At 50.1% G+C, this 26,318-nt stretch overlaps 1 protein-coding gene across 7 annotated transcripts in view; it reads left to right on the top strand.

The window, feature by feature from the left end:
• The window catches only part of ift80 (intraflagellar transport 80 homolog (Chlamydomonas)), a 335,512-nt gene that overhangs the window by 260,884 nt on the left and 48,310 nt on the right, over window positions 1-26,318 (top strand). For all 7 annotated transcript variants that reach the window (XM_038815169.1, XM_038815171.1, XM_038815170.1 and 4 more), the window contains 2 exons: window positions 17,390-17,537; window positions 21,580-21,751. In XM_038815169.1, coding sequence (XP_038671097.1) covers window positions 17,390-17,537; window positions 21,580-21,751 — 320 coding nt within the window. The remainder of the gene's footprint in view (window positions 1-17,389; window positions 17,538-21,579; window positions 21,752-26,318) is intronic.

Genomic DNA, 26,318 nt, shown 5'->3' with positions numbered 1-26,318 from the left:
CTCTTCAGTTTGTCTGCCATTTCTTTGTTTCCTATTATTATTTCTCCAGCCACGTTTTCCAGTGGTCCAATGTCAATTTTTGCCTCTCTCTTACCTTTTTATATATTGAAAAAACTCTTCCTATCTTCCTTTATATTACTAGCTAGCTTGCACTCATACTTCATCTTCTCCCCCCTTATTGCTTTTTTAGTTGTCCAATCCTCTCGCTTCCCACTAATCCTCGTCACTTTGTATGCTTTTTCTTTCGCCTTTATGCTGTCTTTGACATCCCTCTTCAGCCATAGCTGCCTTGTCCTCCCATTAACATGTTTCCTCCTCCTTGTGATGACTTTCTGTTGTGCCTCCCTAATAACCCCCAAAACCTCCTATCATTGCTATTCCAGTGTCTTTCCTGCTAGGCTCCTTTTCCAATCAACTCTGGCCAGCTCCTCCCTCATGTCTTTGTAGTTACCCTTATTTTATTATAATACCATTACATCTGATTGCAGCTGTTCTATATTGTGGTCTCTTCTCTCTCAGGGTTCCTTCACCTTAAGCTCCCTAATCAAGTCTGCCTCATTACACATCACCAAATCCAGAATTGCCTGTTCCCTAGTAGGCTCTGTCACAAGCTGCTCAAAAAAACCATCTCTTAGACATTCCACAAATCCTTTTCTTGGGACCCACTACCAACCTGATTTTCCCAGTCCACCTGCACATTGAAGTCCCCCATGATTACTGTAATATTGCCTTTTTTTACATGCCTTTTCTATCTCCTGATTTATTTTCTGCCCCACATCCTTACTACTGCTAGTGGGGGGGGGGGGGGGGGGGGGGGGGTGCTGTACATAATTCCTATCAGGGCCTTCTTACCTTTGCGATTCCTCAACTCTAACCACAGAGATTCTATGCCTTCTGATCCTATATCGCCCCCCACCACCACCTCCCACCCAAGAGAATACCTCGGAGGAGAGTTCCGTGGCGAACCCCCCCACAGCTATCACCCGCACCTTCCACCAGTGCAGAAACACACACAACGGTGGGTGACATTAATGGACAGGCTTCAGGACACTGTCTGGTGAGCAACACACAATTATGGTTGTACATCAGGTGGAGGTGGGACCATCCAAGGGAGACGTCAGTCGGTGGTCTGCTACATCCCAGGACACAGCTGGGTCCCAGCCAGATGCCAAGCCTCTGAACAGTGTTCCTCATGGACTGATGCAGATGATAGGACACAGCCGTGAGATTCATGAGGGGGCGTCAGCGACATTCCAGCAACTCAAGGCTGATTGGAAGAGTCCCAAAGCATTCGGGCACAGTTGATGGTGCCGGCACTGATACCAACACTGCTAGAGTGCTGATTTCAGTGGAAAACTTGCAGCAAGACATCCGTGCTTTGAGTGGTGGTGTCCAAGGCATGGATCAGTCTGTGACGATCATGGCTGAGGGTCTTAACATCATTTCCCAGTCAATGAGGGACTTGTTCCAGACACAGGTGGACATTGCCAAAGCTCTTCAGAGTGGGATGTGGTGCATCGCTGAGGGCATTGGCACCATGGCGCAGACATGGGAGCCGCCAGGACTGGCAGAGCCAGATGACTCGGAGGCTTCTGGAGCTCACTCCAGCTTCCCCTCCGTCCCATGGAGTCCCCCATGGCTCTACGGTCACTGCCAAGGAGAAGAAAGCACTGGAGGCCAACCTGGGGACTGCCACCCCGGAGACTATGGCAGTCTCCAGTTTCTCTGAATCCCCTCCTCCTGACACCAGCGCATCTCAAGGGCAGTGGGCAGATCAGGATGGCATAGCAACGCCTGTGACACCGGTAAAGCGGCTAGGGCCCTCTCGCTCCAGGCCCACCAGAGGCCGTCCACCAAGGGACTCAAAGGCCACAGGGCACGGAAAGCAGCAGGCTGCCTCCACCTCTGACATGCATCCTGGGGAAACACCTAGAGGTAGCAGTAGACTACGGAAGATCAAGAAGAGTCAAGACCACTGAATGGGCACTGGTGAAATCACTATCCGTAGCCAGGGGGAATGGAAATCTGTCACATTGAAATATTCACAATTAAAACATGTCATACCTACATGTGATGCCTCTGTCGCTTTAATTTTCACAGCAGGCCTGTCTCTCTTTCCCCCCTCCCCCCCACACTGTTTCTCCTCCCCACTGTTTCTCCTCCCCACGGGACAGTGGTCTAAGAGTAAAAGCCCCTGATGCAGTCTCTGTTCAGAGGATGGATGTGTGTGCTGTCGGCATAAAGACAGGGGTCAGACTTTACCAGATCATGAGGAGAACCAGAGCTTTCTTCACAGCAAGTTATCATCACCGTCCTGACTTGTATAGTGATCCTCTGACAGTGCCAACACAGGTCCATCACCCTGGAGTGATGTTAAACAGATCCTTAGATGGGGGGAAATAAAGGGAAGGGGTGGGTGGGCAGTGTGATAAGGAGGATTTGGGGTGTGGGGTGGGTGTGGAGGAATGGGAGGATGGGGTAGAGGTTTCCATTGGGAGAATTGCTATGTGATTTTACTTTTTTGCTCCTGCTAGATTCTTCGCTCCTACCCACTGCAAAACCCACCACAGGCAAGATGGGAGATCACTAAACATGCTATCCATGACCTCCTCAGCATCGCGGATGCTCCAAAGTGAGTCCATCCGCAGCTCCAGAGCCGTCATGCGGTCTAACAAGAGCTTCCTGTTAGATTCCTCAGGAGGGTTCTCACATACCCCACTCCCAGATCCCACCCTCACTGCCAGTGCAGTAATCCAGGAGACACGAAGATAACGGTCAAACCAAATTTATTTAAACTGAAAAGTAAAGCCGCACCTACTGCATACAACATTAGTTTTTTTAAAAAAATAATTTTTATTGAGAAATTTTGATTTTATACAACAATAACGCACCTTAGTAAAATACCGAAAATAACAATAATATTAACAATCATATACATTCGCCCCATCCCCATGAACAACCCAGCATTTTAACAACAACGCAAATTAACACACTATAAAGTTACAGAATAAACACTACAATAATGCACCCCCCCCCCCCCTGGGTTGCTGCTGCTATTGACCCAGTTACCTATCTCTGAGCCAGGAAGTCCAGAAAAGGCTGCCATCGTTTATAGAACCCTTGTGTTGATCCTCTCAGGGCAAATTTGACCTTTTCCAATTTTATAAATCCCGCCATGTCACTGATCCAGGTCTCCACGCTTGGGGGCCTCGCATCCTTCCACTGTAGCAGAATCCTTCGACGGGCTACTAGGGACGCAAAGGCCAGGACCCCGGCCTCTTTCGCCTCCTGCACTCCCGGCTCCACCCCAACCCCAAAAATCGCGAGTTCCCACCCTGGCTTGACCCTGGATCCAACCACCCTCGACACCGTCCCCGCCACCCCCTTCCAGAATTCTTCCAGTGCTGGGCATGCCCAGAACATATGGGCGTGGTTCGCAGGACTCCTCGAACATCTGGTGCACCTGTCCTCACCCCCGAAGAACCTACTCATCCTAGTCCCGGACATGTGGGCCCGGTGCAGCACCTTAAATTGGATGAGACTAAGCCTCGCACATGAGGAGGAAGAGTTGACTCTCTCCAAGGCCTCCGCCCAAGTCCCGTCCTCTATCTGCTCCCCGAGTTCCTCCTCCCATTTAGCCTTCAGCTCCTCCACTGACGACTCCTCCACCTCCTGCATTACCTTATAGATGTCAGACACCTTCCCCTCTCCTACCCACACCCCCAAAAGCACTCTGTCCATCGTCCCCTGCGAGGGCAGCAAAGGGAATCCCTCTACCTGTCGCCTAGCAAACGCCTTTACCTGCAGGTATCTGAACATGTTCCCCTGGGGAAGGCCAAATTTATCTTCCAGTTCCCCCAGGCCCGCAAACCTCCCGCCAATAAACAGGTCCCTCAATTTGCTGATGCCCGCCCTTTGCCATCCGCTGAATCCCCCATCCGTGTTCCCCGGGATGAACCGATGGTTGCCACCCAGTGGAGCCTCCATCGAGCCCCCTGTTTCCCCCCGATGCCGTCTCCACTGTCCCCAGATTCTTAGGGTCGCCGCCACCACCGGGCTCGTGGTAACCCTCTTGGGGGAGAGCGGCAACGGTGCCGTTACCATGGCACCCAGGCTCGTACCTCTACATGACGCCATCTCCATTCTTTTCCACGCCGCCCCTCCCCCCTCCATCACCCATTTACGCACCATTGACACATTGGCTGCCCAATAGTACCCCAGAAGGTTGGGCAGCGCCAGCCCGCCTCTATCCCTTCCTCGCTCCAGGAACACCCTCCTCACTCTCGGAGTCCCATGTGCCCACACAAAGCTCAGAATACTGCCGGTCACTCTCCTAAAGAAGGCCCTGGGGATAAATATGGGCAGGCACTGAAAAAGGAACAAGAACCTCGGAAGCACTGTCATTTTGACGGACTGCACCCTCCCCGCCAACGACAATGGCAGCATGTCCCACCTCCTGAACTCCTCCTCCATCTGATCTACCAGTCTGGTAAAGTTATGCTTGTGGAGAGTCCCCCAGTCCCTGGCCACTTGCACCCCCAGGTACCTAAAGCTCTCCCCTGCCCTCCTAAGCGGGAGCCTACCAATTCCTTCCTCCTGGTCTCCAGGGTGCATCACAAACACCTTGCTCTTGCCTAAGTTTAATTTATAACCTGAGAAGGTCCCAAACTCGGCTAGTAACTCCATCACTCCCGGCATCCCTCCCACCGGGTCCGCCACATACAGTAACAGGTCGTCGGCATACAACGACACCCTATGTTCCTCTCCACCTCGCACCAAGCCTCTCCACCTCTCTGAATCTCTCAATGCCATCGCCAGCGGCTCGATTGCCAGTGCAAACAACAAGGGGAACAAGGGGCAACCCTGCCTGGTCCCTCGGTAAAGCCGGAAGTACTCCGACCTCCTCCTATTCGTGGCCACGCACGCCATCGGGGCCTCATATAGCAGCCTTACCCATCTAATGAACCCTTCACCAAATCCAAACCTCCCGAACACCTCCCATAGGTACGCCCACTCCACTCTATCGAAGGCCTTCTCCGCATCCAGCGCCACCACTATCTCTGCCTCCCCCTCAATCGCCGGCATCATAATGACATTCAGCAATCTCCGCACATTCGTGTTCAGCTGCCTTCCCTTCACAAAACCTGTCTGGTCCTCATGCACAACCCCTGGCACACAGTCCTCTATCCTGGTGGCCAGGATTTTTGCCAGCACCTTAGCATCCACGTTGAGGAGAGATATGGGCCTGTATGAACCACACTGCTGGGGGTCCTTGTCCTTCTTTAAAATTAACGAGATCAGTGCCCGTGACATCGTCGGGGGCAAAGTCCCCCCTTCCCACGCTTCGTTGAGTGTCCGCACCAGCAAGGGGCCCACTAGGTCCACGAACTTTTTATAAAATTCCACCGGGAACCCATCCGGCCCCGGTGCCTTCCCTGACTGCATCTGCCCGATATCCTTAACTAGCTCCTCCAGCTCAATCGGCGCACCCAGCCCCTCCACCTTCTCCTCCTGCACCTTCGGGAAAGAAAGCCCGTCGAGGAACCTCTTCATTCCCCTCCTCTCCCCCGTTGGCTCCGACCGGTACAGTTCCCCGTAAAAGTCCTTGAAGACCTCATTCACCTCTACCCCCTTCCGCACCACATTCCCACTCTTGTCTCTCACTCCAGCAATCTCCTTAGCCGCATCCCGCTTACGGAGCTGATGAGCCAGCATCCTACTCGCCTTTTCACCATGTTCGTACACTGCCCCTTGTGCCTTCCTCCACTGTGCCTCCGCCTTTCTAGTGGTCAGCAAATCAAATTTAGCCTGCAGGCTGCGCCTCTCCCCCAACAGTCCCTCCTCTGGTGCCTCTGCATACCTCCTGTCCACCTCCAGCATCTTTCCCACCAGTCTATCCCTCTCACTCCTCTCGCTCCTCTCCCTGTGTGCCCGGATGGATATCAGCTCCCCACGAATTACTGCCTTCAGGGCTTCCCAGACCATCCCCACCTGAACCTCCCCCGTATCATTCACCTCAAGGTACCCCTCAATACTTGCCCGGACCCTCCTACACACCTCCTCCTCCGCCAACAACCCCACATCCAACCGCCACAATGGACGTTGGTCTCGCACCTCCCCCATCTCCAACTCTATCCAATGCGGAGCGTGGTCGGAGATTGCAATGGCCGAATACTCGGCCTCCTCCACTCTCGGAATCAGTCCCCTACTCACCACGAAGAAATCTATCCGAGAGTAGACCCTATGTACGTGGGAGAAGAAAGAGTACTCACGTGCCCTCGGCCTCACAAACCTCCATGGATCCACTCCACCCATCTGATCCATAAACCCTCTCAGTACCTTGGCCGCCACCGGCCTCCTACCCGTCCTGGAGCTGGACCGATCCAGTGAAGGATCCAACACCGTATTAAAGTCCCCCCCTATGATCAGACCTCCCGCCTCCAGATCCGGGATCCGTCCCAACATACGCCTCATAAAGCCCGCATCGTCCCAATTTGGGGCATACACACTAGCCAGTACCACCTTCTGTCCTTGCAGCCTGCCCCTAACCATCACATACCTACCCCCCTTATCCGCCACCACCTCCGATGCCTCAAACAACACATTTTTCCCCACCAGAATCGCCACTCCCCGGTTCCTCACATCCAACCCCAAGTGGAAAACCTGCCCCACCCATCCCTTCCTCAGGCGGACCTGGTCCGCCACCCTCAGGTGGGTCTCCTGCAGCATTGCCACATCCGCCTTTAGCCCCTTCAGGTGAGCCAGTACCCTTGACCGCTTCACCGGCCCATTCAACCCTCTCACATTCCAGGTGACCAACCGGATCAGAGGGCATCCCGCCCCCCTCCCCCGTCGGCTAGCCATAGCCCGTCGACTGCCCGCCCCAGGCCAGCATCCCCTGCTCGACCCCGTCCCCATAGCGACAACCCCTCACCTCTGTCCCCCCAACCCCCACCAGCTCCTTCTTGCCCCTACCAGCAGCAACCCGGTATTCCCCTTTCCCCCCCTCCCTTCCCCCCCAGGCTAGGAACCCTCCCAGCCGCGAACCATCCTCCATTGTACTTCCGTGGGTCAGCTAACTTCTGCTGACCCCGGAAACTCCCGCCAATAGCCCGACCCCTCCCGAAGTGGGATCATCCCCCATCCTATCCCTCCTCCTGGCACCGCTCCAGCGCGGGGAAGAACCAGTTAAGGCCCCACCTCCCCCGTCACCATCTCCGCCCCCCAGCCCCGTAGTGCGGGAAACCAGAGGAAAGCCCGCGCTTTTGCACTGCCCCACCACACCCTTCTGACGCAGCTCCCAAATATCAGCCCCCCTCCATACCCCCACTCCGACATAGAATACAACATACCCCCCCGACCCTCCCCGCAAAATACACAGCCCAAACAATGCCCCAAGCACAAAAACAAAAACATAGCAGAACAACCCCTCCGTAAATAACCATATCAAAATTGCAAAAGTACTAAAACAAGACGAAAAAAACCGAAGAAAAAGAGAACACAACAACAGCCGAATCCAGCACTAATATCTTACAGCCGACCTCGCAACCCCCAACCCCTAGTTCAAGTCCAGTTTCTCCGTCCGCATGAAGGCCCACGCCTCCTCCGGGGAATCGAAATAATGGTGCCGGTCCGAATAAGTTATCCACAGGCGCGCGGGCGGCAACATTCCGAACTTTATCTTTTTTCTATAAAGCACCTCTTTCGTCCGATTAAATCCGGACCGCCGCTTAGCCACCTCCGCACTCCAGTCCTGGTAGATCCGCACTACCCCATTCTCCCAATTGCTGCTCTTCACCTTCTTGGCCCAGCGCAGCACGCAGTCCCGATCACTGAACCGGTGGAACCTCACCAGCACCGCACACGGGGGTTCATCTTCCTTGGGCCTCCTGGCCAGCACCCTGTGGGCTCCCTCCAGCTCCAGGGGCAGATGGAGAGACCCGGCCCCCACTAGCGAATTCAGCATTACAGCCACATAGGCTGTCAGGTCCGATCCCTCTAGCCCCTCCGCAAGGCCCAAGATCCGCAGGTTTTTCCGCCTCATGCGGTGATCCAGCTCCTCGAAGCGTTCCTGCCACTTCTTGTGGAGTGCTTCGTGCCCCTCCACCTTACTCACGAGGACCACGGCCTCCTCCTCTCGTTCAATGGCCTGCGTCTGCAACTTCTTGATGGCAGCACCCTGGGTGGACTGAATCTCTGACAGCCTTCTGTTTGTTTCCTGCAGAGAGCTCAGTACTTCATCCTTGAATTCTTTAAAGCAGCGCAGGAGATCAGTTTGTTGTTTCTGGGCCCAGAGTCTCCACTCCTCTGGATCTCTGTCGGTGGCCATCTTGGATCCCTTCCCCCGTTTTTTCTGAGGAGCTGCTGCTGTTTTTTCCACCTTTCCACTCCGAGTTCGAGTCATGGACTGCAGGGAAAGTCATTCAGCACACCTTCCCCCACCGGGAGAAGTCGAAAAATTTCCGTTTTGGGCTCTCAAAAGAGCCAAAAAATCTCTTTAAAACGGGAGCTCCCACATGTGTGGCTTACTGCTGCATAACTGCCACTGGAAGTCATACAACATTAGTTGTATGGGAGAATTCCGCCCTTTATGTTTGAATTCTTCAAGTCAGGTTTTTGCTGTCACCCTAGTACTGAAACATTATCAAAGTCACAAATGATATTTAAGTTTTTTTTAATAATTTTTATTCAAATTTTCACATTTGCACAAAAAAGAAAACAGTAACAGAAAATTCTAAGAACAAAAAGAACAACCCCCCCCCATATACAAAAGAGAAACAATAAATAACCGCCCGTCGTTGGCAAAGATTCAACCTAAAAAGCCCAAACTTCCCTTCCAGCTCACCCAGGCTCGCAAACTTTCCGTCTATGAACAGGTCCCCCTGACACCTGCCCTGTGCCAACTCAGGAATCCGCCATTAATTCTCCCCGGATCAAACCGGTGGTTCCCCCGTATCGGGGACCCCATCGAGGCCCCCACCTTCCCCCTGTGCCGCCTCCATTGCCCCCAAATCTTGAGGGTAGCTGCCACCACTGGGCTCGTGGTATACCTCGTTGGAGGGAGCGGCAGCGGCGCCGTTACCAGCGCTTCCAGGCTCGTGCCCACACAGGATGCCATCTCCAACCTCTTCCATGCTGCCCCCTCCCCGTCCATTACCCACTTACGCACCATCGCTGCGTTGGCAGCCCAATAATACCCACAGAGGTTGGGCAGCGCCAGCCCCCCCCTAATCCCTGCCCCGCTCCAGAAATACCCTTCTCACCCTCGGGGTCCCGTGCGCCCACACAAATCCCGTAATGCTCCTGTTAACCCGCCTGAAAAAGGCCTTCGGATAAGGATGGGGAGGCACTGGAACAGGAACAGAAACCTCGGGAGCACCGTCATCTTGACTGACTGCACCCTACCCGCCAGAGACAGCGGCAGCATGTCCCACCTCTTAAACTCCTCCTCCATTTGCTCCACCAGTCTTGAGGTTAAGCTTATGCAATGTCCCCCAGCTCCTGGCCACCTGAACCCCCAAGTACCTGAAGCTCCTCTCAGCTCTTTTCAGCGGGAGCCTCCCAATCCTCCCCTCCTGGTCCCCCGGGTGTACCACAAACAGCTCGCTTTTCCCAAAGTTAAGCTTATACCCTGAGAAATCCCCAAATTCTTGGAGAATCCCCATCACCACCGGCATTCCCTCCACCGGGTCCGCCACATACAACAAAAGGTCGTCCGAGTAGAGCGACACTCGGTGCTCCTCCCCACCCTGGACCAGCCCCCTCCAATCCCCCGACTCCCTCAGCGCCATAGCCAGGGGTTCAATTGCCAGCGCAAAAAGTAGGGGGGACAGGGGACACGCCTCGTCCCTCGATACAATCGAAAATACTCCGACCACTTATTCGTGGCCACACTCGCCATCGGGGCCTCATACAACAGCCTCGCCCACCTGACAAACCCCTCACCGCCTCGTCCGCTAGCAGCCCCACCTCCAAGCGCCACAATGGGCGCTGGTCCCTCTCCTCCCCCAGCTCGAGGTCCACCCAATGCGGGGCATGGTCCGAAATTGCTATTGCCGAGTACTCAGCATCTACTACCCTCGCAATCAGCGCCCTACTCAAAACGAAAAAATCGATCCGGGAGTAGGCCTTATGCACATGGGAGAAGTATGAAAATTCCCTGGCCCTCGGCCTCGCGAACCTCCATGGATCCACCCCTCCCATCTGGTCCATAAACCCCCTCAGCACCTTAGCCGCCGCAGGCCTCCTACCCGTCCTGGAACTGGATCGATCCAGTGGCGGATCCAGCACCGTGTTGAAATCCCCCCCCATTACCAGGCCCCCCCGACTCCAAATCTGGAATCCGGCCCAACATGCGCCGCATGAAACCTGCATCATCCCAATTCGGGGCATATACATTGACCAGCACCACCCGATCCCCTTGCAGTTTCCCACTCACCATCACGTACCTCTCGCCGCTGTCTGCCACCACACTCGACGCCTCAAACGACACCCTCTTCCCCACCAGGATCGCCAACCCCCGTTTTTTTTGCATCCAGCCCCGAATGAAACACTTGGCCCACCCACCCCTTCCTCAACCTAACCTGATCCGCCACCTTCAGGTGCGTCTCCTGAAGCATAGCCACGCGGGACCATTTAACTGGCCCATTCAGTCCCCTCGCATTCCAGGTGATCCGCCGGATCGGAGGTCCATCTGCCCCCCCTCCCCCGTCGACTAGCCATCACCCTTCCGTAATCCGCCACGTGCCCGCGCCCCCCCACTCAGCCCGTTCCCCACAGCGACAGACCCCCATCCCGACCCCCTCTACACGCTCCAGCTCCTTCTTGGCCATTCCAGCAGCAACCCGGTATCCACCCCCTTCCCCCCCCCCCCCAAACCTCCCCCCCCCCCCCAAAACCTCCCCACCCCCCCCCCCAAAGCTAGGCCCCCCCCAGCTGCGTAACTCCAGTCATTGTACTTCCGTAAGTCAGCCGACTCCTGCTGACCCTAGCTGCTCCCGCCACCCCAATTACCCTCCCCAGTGACACACACCCATTCCCCTAATTCCGACCCCGCCCCCTGCATCTCCAGCGCGGGAGAAAAGCCCGCGCCCCCATTCCAAGCCCCGCCCCCCCGACCCAAAACGCGGGAAGACAGGCACATGACCCAACAGGGCAGCGAACCCCACCCAAAGCCGCAACCAGTGAAATTATAAAATCCCAACATGATGTGATAAAACACGCAAGTAAACAGATAACAGTCCCGAAAAGCAGACAAGAAAAAACAGAACAGCAAAAAAAACATCGTCCAATAGAACCAAAAAGAAAAAAGCGAAAGGATATCAAGGAGGACAAGGCCTCCGGGCTGTGTACAATGTTCCCCAGTCTTCAGTTCAAGTCCAGTTTCTCTGCCTGGACAAAAGTCCAGGCCTCCTCCGGGGAGCCAAAGTCAAGTTGGCGGTCTTTATAGGTGACCCACAGGCGTGCCGGCTGCAACAGGCCAAACTTGACCCCCTTCTTGTGGAGCACTGCCTTCGCCCGGTTAAACCCAGCCCTTCTCTTCGCCACCTCCGCACTCCAGTCCTGGTAAATCCTGATCTCCGTATTCTCCCACTTGCTACTCCTCTCCCTCTTCGCCCAACGAAGCACACACTCACGGTCGACCAAGCATTGAAAGCGGACCAGCACCGCCCTCGGCGGCTCGTTTGGCTTGGGCTTCCGCAGCATCACCCGATGGGCACCCTCCAGCTCCAGGGGTCCCCGGAACGACCTCGCGCCCATCAGTGAGTTCAGCATCAGGACCACGTAGGCCCCCAAATCCGAACCTTTCAGCCCCTCTGGGAGGCCCAAAATCCGCAGATTCTTCCGGCGGGAGCGATTCTCCATCTCCTCCATCCTTGCTAACCATTTCTTGTGAAGCGCCTCGTCCGACTCCACCTTCACCGCCAGGCCCAGGAGTTCGTCCTTGTTCTCCGAAGCCTTCTGCTGCAGCTCCCGAATCTCCGCAGTCTGAGTCGCCCCGAGCCTGTCCAGCGATGCCCTCAACGGCTCCAGTGTCTCAGCCTTTAGGTCCTGGAAGGAGCGCAGCAGCAGCTCCTGCTGCTCCCTCGCCCACTGCTGCCACGCTGCCGGTTCCCCGCCTGCCGCCATCTTTCCCTTTCTGCCTCGCACCACCTTCTGCTGCAAAGTTGATTTTCTGGTCGCTCCACTTCTAGTCCAGCCCATCCACCGGCCGCCAAGCACAGAGGCTGCGTTCCCACCCGGGGAAAAGTTAAAACAGCGCCGTTGCGGGCTCTTAAAAGAGCCCGAAAGTCCAAAAATAGCAGGAGCCACCGAATATGCGGCTTAGCACTGCATCGCCGCAACCGGAAGTCTCAAATGATATTTAAGTTGACTGTGACGAAGGTAAACTGTCCCACTCCGTCCTTCTCAACTTGTCTAAAATGCTTGATCGCAGAATTCAGCTCCTACATCGCTACACCATCATCCAATTAGGTGAGGAATTGAAGTGTAATTTCCTAGAAAGTGCTGCCAGCAACCCTGGAGAAAAATCATCAGGGTGCTACTAATACCTTTGTTCATTAGTTGGAAAAATACTGGAGCTTGAGTTGGAAACTGTGATAACCCTCACGAGGAATCACTCATTTACCTCCATGTGGGGCTCGTGGAGTACGAATTCCCATTCGTAATGGGCAGAGGCCCGTCCAGCTGGGACTCCTCATTAAGCCCTTTAAATACCACCTGGGAGTTCCTGTTAGTCCCAGGCTGAGACACTAATGTTGTATACAGTAGGTGCGGCATTACTTTTTAGTTTAAATAAATTTGCTTTGACCTTTATCTTCGTGTCTCCTGGATTACTGCACTGGTAGTGAGGGTGGGATCTGGGAGTGGGGTATGTGAGAACCCTCCTGAGGAATCTAACAGGAAGCTCTTGTTAGACCGCATGACGGCTCTGGAGCTGCGGATGGACTCAATGTAGAGCATCCGCGGTGCTGAGGAGGTCATGGATAGCACGTTCAGTTAGTTTGCCACACCGCAGATTAGGATTGGTGAGGGAGACAGGGAATGGGTGACCAAAAGGCAGAGAAAGAGTAGGAAGGCAGTGCAGGTGTCCCCTGCGGTCATCTCCCTCCAAAACAGGTATACCGTTTTGGATACTGTTGGGGGAGATGACTCACCAGGGGAAGGCAGTAGTAGCCAGGTTCATGGCACTGTGGCTGGCTCTGCTGCACAAAAGGGCGGGAAAAAGATTGGCAGGGCTATAGTCATAGGGGTTTCAATCGTAAGGGGAGTAGACAGGCGTTTCTGTGGTCGAAAATGAGATTCCCGAATGGTATGTTGCCTCCCGGGTGCACGGGTTAGAGATGTCTCAGATCGGCTGCAGAACATTCTGAAGGGGGAGGGTGAAGAGCCAGTTGTCGTGATGCATATAGGCACCAATGATATAGGTTAAAAAAACGGGATCAGGTCCTACAATCAGAATTTAGGGAGTTAGGAAATAGGTTAAAAAGAAGGACCTCGAAGGTAGTAATCTCAGGATTGCTGCTAGTGCCACGGTCAGCGTAGAAATTCAGGAATAGTCAGAATGAATACGTGGCTTGAGAGATGGTGCAGGAGGGAGGGGTTCAGATTTTTGGGACATTGGAACTGGTTCTGGGGGCGGTGGGACCATTACAAATCGGATGGTCTAAACCTGGGCAGGACTGGAACCAATGTTCTAGGGGGTTCTTTTGCTAACGCTGTTGGGGAGGTTTTAAACTAATATGGCAGGGGGATGGGAACCAGATTAGGAAGTTAGAGGTCAGTAAAGAGGCAGAAACTAAAGCGAGTAAGGTACTAGATAATAAACTCATTGTGACTAAGGGGAAGAGTAGACAGGGAAGAGATGATGAACGCAAAGGGACAGTTGGTCTGAGGTGCATTTGTTTTAATGCGAGAACTGTAGCAGGTAAGGCAGATGAATTTAGGGCTTGGATTAGTACCTAGGAATATGATGTTATTGGTATTACTGAGACTTGGTTGAGGGAAGGGCAAGATTGGCAACTAAATATCCCAGGGTATAGATGCTTCAGGAGGAATAGAGAGGGAGGTAAAAGGGGTGGACGAGTTGCATTACTGGTGAGAGGTGATATAGCTGTGATTAAGGAGGGCATTATGGAGGATTCGAGCACTGAGGCAATATGGGTAGAGCTAAGAAATAGGAAGGGTGCAGTAACATTCTTGGGGCTTTACTACAGGCCTCCCAAAAACGAGCGTGAAGTAGAGGTACAAATAAGTAGACAGATTATAGAAAAATGTAGGAGCAATAGGGTGGTCGTGATGGGAGATTTTAACTTCCCCAATATTGAATATAGTGTTGGAGGTCGTAGATGGAGCAGAATTTGTAAAGAGCATCCAGGAGAGCAGTATGTAAATAGTCCAACTCGGGAAGGGGCCATACTGGACCTGGTATTGGGGAATGATCCCAGCCAGGTGGTTGAAGTTTCAGTCGGTGATTTCTTTGGGAATAGCGATCACAATTCTGTAAGTTTTAGAATACTCATGGACAAAGACGAGAGTGGTCCTAAAGGAAGAGTGCTAAATTGGGGAAAGGCCAAGTATAACAAAATTCGGCAGGAGCTAGGGAATGTGGATTGGGAGCAGCTGTTTAAGGGTAAATCCACATTTGAAATATGGGAGTCTTTTATGGAAAGGCTGATTAGAGTGCAGGACAGACATGTCCCTATGAAAATGAGGGATAGAAATGGCAAGATTAGGGAACCATGGATGACAGGTGGAATTGTGAGACTAGCTAAGATGAAAAAGGAAGCATACATAAGATCTAGGCGACTTAAAACTGATGAAGCTTTGGAGGAATATCGGGAAAGTCGGACAAATCTCAAAACGTGCAACAAAGAGGGCTAAAAGGGGTCATGAAGTATCTTTGGCGAACAGGGTTAAGGAAAATCCCAAAGTCTTTTATTCGTATATAAGAAGCAAGAAGGTAACTAGAGAAAGGATTGGCCCACTCAAAGACAAAAGAGGGAATTTATGCGTGGTGTCAGAGTAAATGGGTGAGATTCTTAATGAGTACTTTGCATCGGGATTCACCAAGGAGAGGGACATGACGGATGTTGAGGTTAGGGATGGATGTTTAAATACTCTAGGTCAAGTCGGCATAAGGAGGGAGGATGTGTTGGGTATTCTAAAGGCATTAAGGTGGTTAAGTCCCCAGGTCCGGGTGGGATCTATCCCAGGTTACTGAGGGAAGCAAGGGACGAAATAGCTGGGGCCTTAACAGATATTTTGCAGCATCCTTGAGCACGGGTGAGGTCCCAGAGGACCGGAGAATGGCTAATGTTGTCCCTTTGTTTAAGAAGGGTAGCAGGGATAATTCAGGGAATTATAGACCTGTGAGCTTGACGTCAGTGGTAGGCAAACTGTTGGAGAAGATACTGAGGGATAGGATCTATTCACATTTGGAAGAAAATAGACTTATCAGTGATGGGGGCATGGTTTTGTGCAGGGAAGGTCATGTCTTACAAACGTAATAGAATTCTTTGAGGAAGTGACAAAGTTGATTGATGAGGGAAGGGCTGTAGATGTCAGATAAATGGACTTCAGTAAGGCGTTTGATAAAGTTTCCCATGGCAGGTTGATGGAAAAAGTGAAGTTGCATGGAGTTCAGGGTGTATTAGCTAGATGGATAAAGAACTGGCTGGGAAACAGGAGACAGAGAGTAGTGGTGGAAGGGAGTGTCTCAAAATGGAGAAAGGTGACTAGTAATGTTCCACAGGGATCTGTGCTCGGACCACTGTTGTTTGTGATGTACATAAATGATCTGGACGAAGGTATAGGTGGTCTGAGTAGCAAGTTTGCAGATGATATTAAGATTGGTAGAGTTGCAGAGAGCGAGGTGGACTGTCAGAGAATACAGCAAAATATAGATAGATTGGAGAGTTGGGCAGAGAAATGGCAGATGGAGTTCAATCCCGGCAAATGCGAGGTGATGCATTTTGGAAGATCAAATTCAAGAGTGGACTATACGATCAATGGAAGAGTCCTGGGGAAAATTGATGTACAGATAGATCTGGGTGTTCAGGTCCATTGTACCCTGAAGGTGGCAACGCAGGTCGATAGAGTGGTCAAGAAGGTATACAGCATGCTTGCCTTCATCGGATGGGGTATTAAGTACAAGAGTCAGCAGGTCATGTTACAGTTGTATCGGACTTTGGTTAGGCCACATTTGGAATACTGCATGCAGTTCTGGTCGCCACATTACCAGAAGGATATGGATGCTTTGGAGAGGGTGCAGAGGAGGTTCACCAAAATGTTGCCTGGTGCGGAGGGTGCTAGCTATGAAGAAAGGTTGAGTAGATTAGGATTGTTTTCATTGGAAAGACGGAGGTTGAGGGGGGACCTGATTGAGGTCTACAAAATTATGAGAGGTATGGACAGGGTGGATAGCAACAAGCTTTTTCCAAGAGTGGGGGCGTCAATTACAAGGGGTCACGATTTCAAGGTGAGAGGGGGGAAAGTTTAAGGGAGATGTGCGAGGAAAGTTTTTTATGCAGAGGGTGGTGGGTGCCTGGAACACTTTGCCAGCGGAGGTGGGAGAGGCGGGCACGATAGCATCATTTTTTTTTTTTCATTTTTTAAAAATAAATTTAGATTACCCAATTATTTTTTCCAATTAAGGGGCAATTTAGCGTGGCCAATCCACCTACTCTGCACATTTTTGGGTTGTGGGGGCGAAACCCACGCAGACACAGGGAGAATGTGCAAACTCCACACGGACAGTGACCCAGAGCCAGGATCGAACCTGGGACCTCAGCGCCGTGAGGCGGTTGTGCTAACCACTAGGCCACCGTGCTGCCCTCCCAACGATAGCATCATTTAAGATGCATCTAGACATATATATGAACGGACGGTGAACAGAGGGAAGTAGATCCTTGGAAAATAGGCAATAGGTTTAGATAAAGGATCTGGATCGGCGCAGGCCTGGAGGACCGAAGGGCCTGTTCCTGTATTGTAATTTTCTTTGTTCTTTGAATCACTCATTGTTCTCCCTGTGGGGCTTGTGGAGTAAGAGTTCCCATGGTAATGGGCAGAGCCCCATCTGACTGGAACTCTTTTTTGAGCCTTTTAAATGCCGTCCCAGAACCGGACTGGAAGTTCCTGTCAGTCCCAGGAAGGAAAATAATGTATTCTGTGGGTGCAGCTTTACTTTGAGTAAAAATAAATTTGATTTAATCTTTACCTTCGTATCTACTGGATTACTACAGCAACCCTTTGTGTGATGTTCCTTGTGCAGTACTAACCAAGGTGCTTGAATCTTCAAGATAAATGTATTAAAATTGAAATACGTTATAGTTATTAAAAAGGAAACAACATACTTTTAACTAAGGTTTTTTTTTTCATTTTATTTCAGGTACTATGGTGCACTCTATAGCTTGGAATGACAAGATCAATATATTATGTGGAATGCAGAATATGTATTTCGTAGTTTGGTATTATCCCAACACAATCTATGTGGACAAAGAACTTCTTTCCAAAACAGTTTATGAAAAAGATGCAAGGTAGAACTATCTTCTGAAAAGTTCAAAGAATGATTGTAAGCGTTTTCCACAAATTGTAAACAGAATTTGCAAATGCTATGTTTGTCCATGCCAATGTTAACTCACAAGCTCACAGGAGAAATTTCATTTTAACGAGATGTGGGCTTCACTGGCTAGGCCAGCATTTGTTGCCCATCCTTTATTTCCTTTTCTTTTAAAGTACTTAATGATCTGTTGAGCTGCTCGCAGAAAAATACTTTTCACTGTACCCCTCTATATGTGACAATAAAAAAAATCCAATCCAATCCATCCCTAATTGCCCTTGAGAAGGTGATAGTAAGCTGCCTTCTTGAACCGCTGCAATTCATGTGGTGTAGATACACCCACTGTGCTATTCGGGAGGGAGTTCCAGGATTTTAACCCAGCGACAGTGAAGGAGTGGCGGTATATTTCCAAATCAAGATGGTGAGTGACTTGGAGTAATATTATTTACAATTAGGCTAAGAATGTCCGTAATATTCGGCAGGATTTACCGAGCAACCCGCCACATGTTTCAAAGCGGTCTACCATCAGCCAGGTAACCCATGGCAGGGGTGCTCTGTCAGCATTACCGGAAGATCCATCCGGCCTTAATTACCGATTGTTTGACATTCTCCTGGCTTTTATTTAAATAGATGTTACAATCCCTCCAAAGATTGTAACATTAAAAAAGATATTTGCATTTCCAGCGACTGATTGGATGGTGACAAGCCATTTTAAGATTAGTATCATAACAAACAAACCTATAAGCAACATTGATAAAACACAATTTCAGTAGGCAACTTATACTCTAAATTACAGAAATGTTTCCCCGTTTTTCTTTCAAAGCAACTGAAAATCTCCCTCCATGGTTATACTTTACCCTGTGCCTTAAGTGGACACTTCATTCTCCATGAACCAGTCTTTTGTCAGCCATTTAACCTCTGATCGGCAAACTGACTTTCACGGTGAAGGTTCCCCTGGAGTTTCCTCTCTCTAGCCATTCTAGGTAAATCTTTCAGCTCTCTTCAATCTGAGCTCCCATCCACATCCTGCATACTGAACTATAGAGACTGGCTAGGTCCGTGGTAGTGTGAATATCTTGGATTCATATGGAAATGCTAATTATCAATTATCTAGACCCCCAACTCCATTTTATCCTGGAAATAAATAATTTAAAGTACCATCATTATAAGGCCTGATATTCCAAACACCTTTGTGAAATTTTCAGACTAAAACGTGATCCACCATCAACACAGTTGCTCTGGACATAGCTTATAAGTGTGAATAACATGCATATTCCAAGAATGACAACTTTGGTCCTCCTCTCATAACCAAACCACCCTGGCTTGTTATCAGACATAATTTTAAACGTGTCATATGACCCCCTTCATTCGACCCTGGCGACCTACTGCTCCCCGGACTTGGAATACCTGACGGTGAAGTGCCGCCCCTTTCAATCTTCCATGCGAGTTCACTTCAGCCACACAGCGGTCGACATCCCACCCCAGGCAGAAGTAAAGAAGGCGCTTGATGAACTGTACACCGTTATAAACAACTATGAAACAGAACACCCAGAGGCCTTGTTCATCGTGGCCGGGGACTTCAACGAGGCCAACCTTGAGTGTACTGCCAAAATTACACCCGCAGATCTCCTGTCCCAACACGGGCGACAACACTCTTGACCACTGCTACTCAAAAATCAAGGGCGCCGACCGTTCCATCCCCCGACCGCACTTTGGGAAATCAGACCATACGACGGTGCTCCATCGCCGGCATCCAGCTCAGAAGGTCGTGCAGTGCTGGTCCGAGGAAACCGATGAGCTCCTACGTGACTGCTTGGAGACAGTGGACTGGTCCATATTTAAGAACTCAGCGACAAACTTATATATGTATGCCACCACCGTTCAGAGTTCATCAGCAAATGTGTGGATGACTGCGTGCCAAAGAAAGCAGTATATGCGTTCCCCAACCGGAAACCATCACTCAATTGCGAGATTGACGCCCTACTGAGGACAGGTCTGAGGCATTCAAGTCAGGCGACCCTGACCTACACAAGAAATCCAGGTACGACCTGCGCAAAGCCATCCGAGATGCCAAGAGAGAATATCAGACAAAGCTAGAGTCACATAATAGCGTTACAGACTCTCGGCGGTTGTGGCAAGGCCTAAACAACATAACAGGCTACAAAGCGAAGCCAACCAGTATCTCTAGCAGCAGCGCACCCCTCCCCGATGAACTCAATGCATTCTATGCTCGGTTCGAGCAGGAAACCAACGATCCGCTGTCAAGTGCCCCAGCAGTCCATAATACACCCATACCCACCATCACAGCTTCCAAAGTCAGATTGGCTTTCCTGAAAGTGAACACACGGAAGGCGACGGATCTGGATGGGATCTCTGGTTGTGCGCTGACCAGCTGGCAGATGTGTTCCCGGACATCTTTAACCTGTCCCTACTCGGCTCCGAGGTCTCCAACTGCTTCAAGAAGACTACCATCATACCGGTGCCAAAGAAGAACCAGGCAACGTGCTTCAATGACTACTGTCCGATGGCCCTGACTTCAGTCATAATTAAATGGTTCGAGAGGTTGGTCATGAAGCACATCACCTCCATACTGCAAGAACGCCTTGATCCACTGCAATTCGCATACCGCCACAACGTGTCCATCTCCCTGACCCTACACTCATCCCTTGAGCATCTCAAAAACAAGGACTCCAACATCAGACTACTATTTATTGACTATAGCTCCACCTTCAACACCATAATCCCAGCCAAACTCATATCAAAGTTCCAAAATCTAGGACTTGGCTCCTCACTCTGCAACTGGACCCTCAACTTTCTAAACCACAGACCACAATCAGTAAGAATAAACAACAACACCTCCTCCACAATAGTCCTCAATACCGGGGCCCCACAAGGCTGCGTACTTAGCCCCCTACTATACTCCCTGTACACACACGACTGCATGGAAAAATTTGGTTCCAACTCCCATCTTCAAGTTTGGTGACAATACAACCATAGTGGGCCGAATCTCGAATAACGACGAGTCAGAATACAGGAGGGAGATAGAGAACCTAGTGGAGTGGTGCAATGACAACAATCTATCCCTCAATGCCAGCAAAACTAAAGAGCTGGTCATTGACTTCAGAAAGCAAAGTACTGTACACACCCCTGTCAGCATCAACGGGGCCGAGATGGAGATGGTTAGCAGATTCAAATTCCTAGGGGGACACATCTCCAAAAATCTGTCCTGGTCCAGCCACGTCAACGCTACCACCAAGAAAGCACAACAGCACCTATACTTCCTCAGGAAACTAAGGAAATTCAGCATGTCCACATTAACACTTACCAACTTTTACAGATGCACCATAGAGAGCATCCTATCTGGCTGCATCACAGCCTGGTATCGCAGCTGCTCGGCCGAAGACTGCAATAAACTACAGAGAGTCGTGAACACCGCCCAGTCCATCACGAACCTGCCTCCCATCCATTGACTCCATCTACACCTCCCGCTGCCTGGGGAAAGCTGGCATCACAATCAAAGACCCCTCCCATCTGGCTTACTCACTCTTCCAACTTCTTCTATTGGGCAGGAGATACAAAAAAGTCTGAGAACACGCACAAAGAGACTTAAAAACAGCTTCTTCCTCAATGTTACCAGACTCCTAAACGACCCTCTTATGGACTAACCACATTAACACTACACCCCTGTATGCTTCACCCGATGCCAGTGTTATGTAATTACATTGTGTACCATGTGTTGCCCTATTATGTATTTCTTTTATTTCCTTTTCTTTTCATGTACTTAATGATATGTTAAGCTGCTCGCAGAAAAATACTTTTCACTGTACCTTGGTACACATGACAGTAAACAAATCCAATCCAATTGCTCCATTTTACCCTAAATGAAAGAGACAATTCCAAAACAAAACTATTTTACAAACTCCATATTTGTAATAATGTATATTGAAGCATAGAACAGAATCATAGCAAATGAGGCATTTAGGCATTTGAACCTATAAAGGCTTTGTTTTGTTTTACAGTGAATTTGGCAAAAGTCCTCAGATTGTCAACTATGTGGGAAACCAGGTGACAGTCAGAAGAGCTGATGGCTCACTGATATATACAAGTATATCACCCTATCCTGCTATCCTACATGAATATGTTAGTGCTTCACGGTGGGATGATGCTGTTCGGCTGTGTCGCTTTGTCAAGGTATTTGCAAAAAGGTTTTGATGTAAATTTGTGGAAAAATTCTTAATTGCGGTATATAAATACTAATGTTTGGTTTGCTCTAAAACACCTTTGTGTTGACAGGGAGATGCATATTGCAGATAATGCTGAAATATAAATGAGGCCAATAAAAATCCATTTAAAAAGGCAATGATATATAGAAAAAAATCAGTGACCCAAAACTTAAGTCAGCATCAGAACCCCAATGTCCAACTCTGATCAGAGAGAAACATACCAACTTGCCTGCATACATTGGGAAGGCTCCAACTTCCAATCCACAATGCAGAAGAACTCCCTCAACCCAGGATCCCTCTTGGAGAGCTGCAAAAAGAGTCAGTGCAGATGGCATATTCCTTTTTATGGCATAAAACTTAGATTTCTATACTTGCAGTCTTCTTAGGTGAGAGTGGATCGCTCTCTTCGTCTGTGGTGTCCTTGCCAAAGGTCTCTGTGCAGCTTGCTTGAAATTTTCATTTGTTATTTGTTCAGTTTGGATTGTGGAAAAGCACTGCTGACTCACAGTGCCAGGGACCTGGTTCAATTCCGGCTTTGGGTCACTGTCTGTGTGGCGTTTGCACGTTCTCTCCATGCCTGCGTGGGTTTTCTCTGGGTGCTCCGATTTCATCCCACAGTCCAAAGATGTGCAGGTTAGGTGGGGTTACGGGGATAGGGCGACGGACTGAACCGAGGTAGGGTGCTGTTTCAGAGGGTCGGTGCAGACTTGATGGGCCGAATGGCCTCCTGCACTGTAGGAATTCTATTCTAATGCTGATGTATGGTAAGTTTAAATGTCCAATGGGTGCAATTCTCCCAAAACATTTCTAAGTGTGGCCTCCGGCAGGAAAAGCCGTGTAATTCCCGTCAAGAGGGTCGGCATGATCCAGATCGCAATCTACCCACACTTAGAAATTTGCAAGTTTTGCATCGGCACTGAGTAGATTGGAGCCTTAGCATGCCGGCAAGAGATCAGGGTGCCATTTTTATTGGGTCATGGTACTACCCTGCCATATCCCCGACCACCCGAGGGTAGCCCCCTTCCCTCCAGCATGGTGTCATGTGAGAGTACCTTTAAGAAATGAGTGTTTAAGAAATGTACCTTTAAGAAATGAAGCTGCTCATGTTACTGGAGTGGTGTCAGAGTGTGGGTGGAGCTGAGCTCCACTCTGCTTTTTAGTTTCAGTTTGAGAAAGCTTGAGTGTGTCTGTGATTTTCAGTGAGCTGCACTGCTGGTGATCTCTGCCATCCAAAGACTATCTTTGGATCATTTGGCGAACTCAGAATTGTGAAAAGTTCTCAGTATTAAATGTAAACCTAATGTGCTCCTGTTTGAAGGTTTGTTAAGTCTTTTGGGTGTAAAAGGACAGCATACAGGTTTCTTAGTGTTGTATTCTTTGGGGGGTATATTTGATTTACTGGTTGCTAAGATATTCACTTTGTTTTAAAAAGGTTAACTTGAGTTCATAAAATAAACCTTATTTTGTTTTAAAAACCACTGGTCCGTTTTCTGCTGTACCATACCTGTAGAGTGAGCAGTGTGCTCCCCATACTACAATCTATTAAACGTTGTGGGTCAGGTGAACTCCATGATACACTTTGGGATTCTCTAAACCCTAGCCCATAACAATGGTCATCATGTCGGATCTCCATCGGAAGAGATGTGTAGTGATTCCCACTGGCGTGGGAGGTGGGAGAATACCGGGAGCCAGGAGAATCCATCTTCAAATAGTCTCAGCATATTTAAATTAGGATTTTAATATGCTAAACTGGTACACCCCCGATGATGGCGTGAACCGGATTACATCAAGTGCAGCAGGCCGGGAGCATTGCGCACTGTTTCGGGCCTCTTCCGCTATTCTCCTGACATAGTTGGATATCGCTAGGCACAACACGGCAAGAGAACCGCCCCCAATATTAATATTAGTGAATGGGTAGGGTGGAGGGGTGAGGTGAGGAAAGTGGGTTCTGTTGGTGTGGTAAGGGGGTTGGGTAGATGATTGTGGATAATTGTGGGGGAGGTGGGTAGGGTGTTAAGTGATTGAGATGGTAGAGTGGCAGGCAGATGAGGTAGATAGGTGAGTCCAGAGATAATCAGGTCAGGAGGGATTGTGAGGTAGGGTAAGGGTAGTCACGTGTGAGGGCAAGTCAGGTCGGATTAGAGGATGAGTCAGGTGGAGGGGGCTAGTCAGGTAGGTCGGAGGTCAGGAGTGTCAGGTAGTGAGGGTTAGTCAGGTTGGGTCGAGGTAGTTGGAGAGAGTGGGAGGGGATCTGAGGGGGGAAGTGTTAGCGATTAGTCCGGTCGGGTCAGGGAGGAGGCCGAGGGTCAGGGGTGTAGTCAGGAGTTTGAGATGGGGTGGGATAGGGGTAGAATTTATAGTTACAAAAGTTTGACTAGGAGTTTTCTGCCTAACATTTCCTGGATAACTGCCCGAAGTCTCAGAAACTTTATTGGACGTTCTTGAGGAGCAGAGGAATTGCGCCACAGTTCAAACTTCCCAGGGATTTCCATAATTCCCAGGGATTTCCATAATTCCCGCAATCAGTGTGGCCGGGACTTCCTCAAGAAACTGGGGCGGGATTCTCCGACCCGCCCCCCGCCGGGTCGCAGAACTGGCGGGGGGGGGGGGGGGGGGCGGCGTGAATCCCGCTCCGACGCTGGCTGCCGAATTCTCTGGCGCCGGTTTTCGGGCAGGGGCGGGGATCGCGCGCGCCGGTCAGGGGCAGTTGGCAGCGGCCCCCCTGGCAGTTCTCCGGGCCCCGATGGGCCGAGCAGCCGTCCGTTTTCGGCCAGTCCCGCTGGCATGAAATGGATATGGTCCATCACGGCGGGACCTGGCTTGTCGGCCATCTACCGGAGTCCTCGGGGAAGGGGGGCGAGGGAATGGGCCGGGGGTTCTGTCCCGGGGGAGGGCCCCCACGGTGACCTGGCCCGTGATCGGGGCCCACCGATCTGCGGGCGGGCCTGTGCCGTGGGGGCACTCTTTCCCTCCACGCCGGCCTCTGTAGGGCTCCGCCATGGCCGTCGCGGAGAAACCCCCTGCGCATGCGCAAGAGCACGCCGCCGGTTCTGCACCAACCCCTCCGCCGCCGGCCTAGCCCCCGGAAGTGCGGAGGATTCTGCAACTTCCAGGTGGCTCGACGCCGGAGTGGTTCACACCGTTCTTGGCGCCAGCATCGGGCCATCCCGCCGATTGTGGAAATCCTGCCCCTGATCTGCATCTTGGGTCTACATCTGGTCTCTGACAACTGGAGATTGAGAGATCTGGGTCCCATAAGCCTGAAACAGGGAGTTTTTCTTCTATAATGTTTGGTTATTACATAGTATATGTTTCACACATTTTGTTGAAACTTACTATGATTTTTGCTGATTATTATATTATATCAGGTACTGGATACTAGTACTATATAAGGTACTGGATTCTCTGGTCCCCCAGCCACGTGTTTCTCAGCAGCACGCGGTCAATGGGATTTCCCATTGAAGCTCCCGGGAAATCCACGGGTGGGGGTTTGCTGCCGGCAGGAAATGAGAATCTCAACGGCTGGAGAAATCTGGCTCTGATCTCACAGTTCAACCTGTTAACCATGTCCTCATTGCACTGAACTGATTGGGGTATGATGGATATTGGAAAATGTCATTGCAAATGCAACGATGGTAGGTCGAACGAGTGGAAGTTCATTTACTATGCCCAATATATTAACCTAGAAGTTGCCTTTATCAGTATTAGCAGGTGAATACTTTTGTTTGACATTCCTCTGTCCAATATTTTAACACCGATCTAATACACTTTAAAATAATTGAACATATTTGTTAAAATAACAACAAAACAATGCCAGTGATATGAATTAAGCATTGAACAGCTAATACTACCATATACAATGGTTTATGGTAGTTGTAAAACATTTATGGCTGCATAAACCTTACCAGTAAAAGATGACGTTCACTATTTACATGGATTTGTTTCAATGTAAAAAAAAATCAGTGTGTGTTCTGCATTAATACATCAATCGCTTACGATATTTATCTTAATATTGCAAGGAAATTTGCTCTCTGACAATTCTTCTTTTGTATTAATATTGTTACGGTCCCGGTTGATGTTATAACTGACGAGAAGTTCCCAGAATGGAATCCTGGCTCAAAAGACTGTAACCCATTTTTTTGTATAAAATGTGGAGGAACAGACACATAGGATCGCTAAGTAGATTTAACAGCAAGAAAAAACATTTATTACACATGGAAAAATTGGATTATCCTTTACCCCCCCCACCATTATCTTAACAAATACACACAGATTTAAAGATTTACATCGAGTACAAAGTACATCTTAAGCTACACAGGTCTCATTGACACAAAACGTCCCCTTTAAACACACAAGATGACTATGGTAAGACACGCTCCTCTCTGGACCCAAATGAATGTGGATTTTGCCCCCAGATGATTCTTATACCTTGACTCATCTTGTCTCACTGAACTCCAGCTTTTACACGAGTGGTTTCAAATTCCACTTTGGAAAGTCAAACTTTAAAATATTCTTTCAAGATTTCCCATCTAAGA

Source organism: Scyliorhinus canicula, chromosome 13, assembly GCF_902713615.1.
Source record: "Scyliorhinus canicula chromosome 13, sScyCan1.1, whole genome shotgun sequence".
In the NCBI taxonomy this organism is placed as follows: Eukaryota; Metazoa; Chordata; class Chondrichthyes; order Carcharhiniformes; family Scyliorhinidae; genus Scyliorhinus; species Scyliorhinus canicula.
The sequence above is the reverse complement of the archived record's forward strand: the minus strand, read 5'-3'. Positions and strand labels throughout refer to the sequence as shown.